The 5,582-nt window shown below is 40.2% G+C and overlaps 1 protein-coding gene across 4 annotated transcripts in view; it reads right to left on the bottom strand.

Moving 5' to 3' along the window:
• Positions 1-352: 352 nt before the first annotated feature.
• ckap5 (cytoskeleton associated protein 5) overlaps positions 353-5,582 on the bottom strand; it is a 44,866-nt gene continuing 39,636 nt past the window's right edge. For all 4 annotated transcript variants that reach the window (XM_005750555.2, XM_005750553.2, XM_005750554.2 and 1 more), the window contains 7 exons: positions 4,974-5,049; positions 4,698-4,886; positions 4,172-4,309; positions 3,755-3,838; positions 3,480-3,639; positions 3,272-3,390; positions 353-2,583 (listed from right to left, as the gene is read on the bottom strand). In XM_005750555.2, coding sequence (XP_005750612.1) covers positions 2,323-2,583; positions 3,272-3,390; positions 3,480-3,639; positions 3,755-3,838; positions 4,172-4,309; positions 4,698-4,886; positions 4,974-5,049 — 1,027 coding nt within the window. In that variant the 3' untranslated portion in view covers positions 353-2,322. The remainder of the gene's footprint in view (positions 2,584-3,271; positions 3,391-3,479; positions 3,640-3,754; positions 3,839-4,171; positions 4,310-4,697; positions 4,887-4,973; positions 5,050-5,582) is intronic.

Here is a 5,582-nt window from a genome sequence, read left to right as displayed (position 1 = left end):
TATTTGGTGGTCACTATGTATCATATAGTACTTTAACCATTTTCCCCTCCCAAAGGGAGGGCATTAATATTTTATAGACCAAATAACAATGAATTTTGGAAAAACCCAGAAGAACCATTGATGAGTATTTTCACTCCTACAAATACAGAAGTATTTGTAGGAGTGAAAATACAACAAATTTTCTCCTTTAAGGGCAGAAAAAAAAATTCCACAACATATTATACAAGCATGGCTAAGGAATTACTTACTCAGCATCTGTTTTTGTATTTAATATTAACTACGGAACAGATGACTTAACAGCCTTCGTTATCTTCATTGGCCGAGGGCTGGAAATAAGAGATGTAATAAGCAGTTTAATTGATGTAAACTTTATTTACAGAATAACATAAAAATCACAGGCTCATGCCATGCTCCTACAGCCTACAAACACAGAGTGCTTCCTTCTGCTGAACAACAGTTTGGACAATGCACTTTACAGTGGCAACCACGTTCACCCTGCAGTCTGGCTTCATGGCTGCGGTTTGTTAAGTGAAGGTTAATGGAGAGTTTTACATACATTATTTACAGCCGAGTGTAAACCCACAGCACAGCGCAACACAACTGCACACATGTAAGAAAAATTCTCAGCGGTCACTTCCTTCCTTCAACAAAATAAGCCTTTTTTGTTTTTTTAAACTGCACCATTAATTGTACACCAGCTCCAACCCATTGCAGGGGGAAAAACAGTAGCTTCTAGACTCTGAAGCAAGACTACAAAAACAGATGGAGTTACTAAAACAATGGATCTGATTCATTTAGTTTACAAAACCACTAATAAGTGGACTGGAGGAGTCTACTTTAGAGATCCAGACAAAAGGAGACCGTTATGAGATCAGCCCGTCCTTCAGTGCAAGCTGATGAGAGTTTGAAACATTTTCCCACTGTTTTCTGATGGGTCAACCATTGCATACACTAAAATGAGAAAATAACCTGCAGATTAATAGAGAACATCTAGTAGTTAAAACCCTATACCGAAGTGTGGACCAGCCAATGTTTTTGGTTACACTTTTGCTCTTCCTGTGATAACAAAGCTCAAGAAAAAGCCACAAAACAAACCAGATACTTTCTGAAAGCCCATCATCTGAGTATCTGGTTAAAGAAGATGCAGATAATCCATCAGAATCTGAATAAATGCAACTCAACTTACAATATTTTCAAGTCTGAAATTGACAAAAAAACAAAAAAACAAAAACTTTAGACACGTTAATTAAAGTAGGTGCTGGAGTTTTACAGTGTCACTTAGAGATGCCAACCATGGGCCAGAGGACAGAAAGCCTTTATTATTATTACTTTGACTTCATGCAGCTATACAGTTGAAATTTAGTTAATGACCGTTAATGTGAAACAATGGTTTTAAGTACATTAATTTTTTGAAGGTTATCCTTTCAGCTGAATATAACATTAATTCCTATTTATAATCAATATGACCTGGACTCATTACTGAAGCTAAACTCTTGAGCAGTGCAGCAGTAAATCAGCCTGTCCCAGCAAATTTCACTCTCCCAGTAATGACATCTCCTATTCAGAGGTGGAGAATGAAACCTGACAACTGGATTCACATCAGAATATAAAGTGTTACTAAGGCAGAAAAGGGGAAAAACTAAAGGCTTTTGCAAATAAAATTTAAGAGCATCTTCTCAGATTCCCTGCTGAGGTAAATTTAATTCAGTGTGTTGAACACATTCTTTAAAATCATACTGAACTGATGCAAAGCTGAAATCACAGAAACTATGTATGACCAATAGGGGGCACTCACCTCATGTCACACACCTCATTTTGGGCGTCTACCTGAATATTGCTACTGTTGTGTCCTTGACATTTTCCCCTGCAGCCAACAGAAGTGTTGAACTGTTCAATATATACAAAACAAAAAAAACGAGCAGACAAGTGGCTGAGGAAGCTTCATAATACAGAGTGTACATAGAGGGCAAAGACAGAACAAAGTACATGATCCTAATTCTCTAACAACTACAACACCACCGGTGCCCCTCCTCTCATATTGCTGAAGGGCTTCAGCTTTTCACTCTGATGAACAATAACTCACATTCTGATAACAGTAGCTGAAAACACCTGTATGGTTTCTACAGGGTGCGTTTTATTTCTAACAACATACAGGCACAGTGGGTGGAGTCAGGTTCAAATCTGAGGCGGGGTCCTGTGTCCTTCCCTTTCCCTCCGGCAGAACATCAATATAAAGACAGCATGAGTTAAAAAGGTGGATGGTCCATTTCTTACTAGAGGACTCCACAAGGTTAATGGATGAGATGATGTGGTGCTCCTGCTTCACTGCCGCTTACTCTTTATCCTCTCTAGGCGTTTCTTCAGGTCATCCAGGTTGGCAGCTGGTGAAGCTGAGCGGGTGTTGGTGTGTGTCGGGGAGTGAACGTTGTGCTCCTGCATGTACAGCTCCCGCGACTCTTTCAGCTGTGACAGCTTGCTTTGCAGCATATCGGTGGATGATGCCACTGACGGCTTTGAGGACAGCAGGGAGGAGATGGTGGGTCGCTGCTGAGCCTCGTCCTCACTTCCCCCAACACTCTGTTGCTGGAGGAGGGAGACAGAGGGCGAAAAGACACGTTAGCTTCGGCTGCATACCACTACTAACAAACACTCATCCTGGAATTAGGGCTGTGCGATATGACCAAAATCTCATATCCCGATTTAAGACATCTATCGTCCGATAACGATATAAATCACAAAAATGTGACATTTTCTGTAAATTCTGTGAATCTCGGGCAGCTCGACTTGCGTGAAGTGTTTCCTGCTGCACGTTGTATAGCTGGAGTCGAGTGTTTTAACAGATACATTTTTAGACAAGTTGTTACGGCCGCCGTTTTCTTTGTGAGTATTTATTACACGGCGTGCTGCGGGGAAAAGCCTGTTCTAACGTTTGAGTCTAAGGTTTATTTTTTAGCACCTGGCGGCTCTTTTTTAATTCTCATCCGTAAACAGTCTGCATGCTCTTTCACGTGATTCAGTTTATTTTGAAAAGTCTCAACAGGATCTTGAGCTTTATTGTGAAAGGTTTATGTGGAAAATAAACAAGTGGACAAGCCATTGTTGTATCGTCGTTGCTAATGACAACGCATAAAAACAGGCGCTTGTCCATCTGTACTTCTCTCGTATAAAAGAGAGGACTTTAAGAAATTAATATAGCCACTACACTACTTTGATAAGCAGCTGTAGCTCATCAGTGCATTGTGACTTTACTAAATGAATAATACCAACTGACCCTGGAAGTGTTTTCCAGGCCTTGTCTTTGTCTGAGAATCTTCAGTCTTTCATAGTAAACAGCTGGCTTCAGCTCCTCGTTGCTGCTCAGACTGGAGTCAACACCATGCTGAGGGATCACTTCAGAGAAGCATACACACAGATGTTACTACACATTCCTGATTGATAATAACCAAAGAGCACCATGACAACATGGGGTACAGCTGTACCTGCTGTGGTCTGGATTCGAGTTTTCCCCTCTCTCTCAGACTCAATCATGCGAAGGCCTCGCTCCACGTAACTCTGGAAGAACTGGGATGTGTTTTTGAGGAACGGTTCCAGGTCTGCATCTGAGTACTTCTGTTTGTACTCATATAACTCTGTCAAACCCTGAAGAGGAGATTGTTCAAGCTTCACTTTGTTGTCCAGGGTCAAAAGTATCATAAAACGTATTTCAAAATTAATTACACTGCTGCTTTGATTTTCAAACAGGAGCGATGCTGACCTCTTTAGTGTTCTCCTTGGAGCCGATCTTCTTGAAGATTTCAGACAGAATGTCACTGACCTTTGCCTTTGACATCCGATCGTCCTGCAAAAGAAACATCAGGATAGTGTAACTCAGTAGTAGTTGACAGTTCAATTATTTAACCCTCTGGACTCAATGGATTTGCTACATCATGCTTTTTCCTGAACACTGCCGTCACATTTAGTGCAGGTAATGGTAAAAAAACTGGATCGTCTAAGAAAAGCACCGGGGAGGAGAAGAGAGAAAAAACCCCGGAGGAATAAAACACATATTCACACAAGAAAAAGTAGAATTTTAGTTAACTTGTAAATCAGCATTCTGCTCAACATAAACTCACAACTCTGATGGAACATTCTCCATTTATAGAATCATTGCCGAGTTTTATGCGTTACTTACTATACGCAGTCCCCCCTTCTCGTTGCTCCGGTCACTCTTGAGTCCCGCCAGGTTTCCAGAGTGTTTGACTACCCGCCTCAGATGGGCCTCCAACTCAGACTCGTTACGATTCTCAATCATCGACAGGTGGTCAAGGATCTGATCATCATTAATACAAAGCAATAGGAAAGAGTCATCAATAAATGAACATTTTAAATACTCATTTAAAAAGAGTCCAATTCAAAACTTTATCAAAAGCATTAAGCATGAATGAATGGTAAAATAATGTGACCTGGACCTATGTATGGGTTACTAAACAGGTATTGCAGTTTTCTTATATAACTTTTATAAGAGCTTTTCTTGTTTTAGTGTCCATTCAAAGCTCTTTAGACAACAAGTTGCACTGAACCATACATTTAGATGGCACTCTAAAGGGAGCATGCAAACTCCACAAATGGAACCCAAGCAAACCAAGGGATTCAAAACAGCAACTTTTATTTTTGCTGTGAAGCGCTAGTATTAACCACTCAGCTACTGTGTGTGTTACCTTTGCCCCGGTGAGCTTGCAGAGTGTGTGTAGCAGCGTCTTGAGGGTCCTGTGTGGGACATCGCTCTTGAGCTGCTTAAGTTTCTCTTTGGGAAAAACTTTCATGAAGTTGTGGACATCCAGCAGGATCCGGTCCAGGTTTATGTTGTTGATGGTCTCTGGGAGGAAGCGGATAACCCTCCACAAACACTGAATGTAAATAAACATGAGTTAGAAGTCCAGTTTAAAGCATTTTTAGTGGACAGCAGGTTTGGCACTAACATCAGGTTCCCTTACTTTCATGACCAGCTCTGAGACCATGGGGGAACCAGCTGTCGAGACCAGTGTGTCCTGAAGCAACACCAGCAGAGCACTGCCAAGGGACGGGAAGGAAAGAAGTAAAGTTTATTTGTCAAGTCAATTTCACAGAAAAACAGTCACAAAGCACACGTACACAAAACAAGTAAAATAAACAGGAACATTAAGGACTATAACAGCCAGTAAACACAATATCAACTGGTAGTTTAAAAACAAACAAATAGTAATTCAATAAAAAAATAAATAAATAAAAATCTCAGGAGAAAGTGATGCTAGAATGTGTTAATAGTCCAGCACTAAAATAATCTAAATGAATGACAAATGCGTTGAATAAGGAGACCATTTGTAGCAATTTAAAAATGTTCCTTAAATGAAAGAAACAGGAACCAGACAAAAGGTTTTACATGTTGAAGTCCAAAGAAGCAAATATTAAATTAAGTCAAGACAGGTCGAGCAGAGATAATCGATTGCTATGAACTGGTGGTAGTGTCCACTTGGTAGGGCTGCTCGATTATGGCAAAAATGATAATCACGATTATTTTCACTGAAATTGAGATTTCGATTATTTGACGATATTTATTTAACAAT

This window comes from Pundamilia nyererei, unplaced genomic scaffold, assembly GCF_000239375.1.
Source record: "Pundamilia nyererei isolate P.nyererei 1_Seehausen unplaced genomic scaffold, PunNye1.0 scaffold00278, whole genome shotgun sequence".
NCBI classification, from domain to species: Eukaryota; Metazoa; Chordata; class Actinopteri; order Cichliformes; family Cichlidae; genus Pundamilia; species Pundamilia nyererei.
This window is presented reverse-complemented; position numbering and strand designations above follow the sequence as displayed.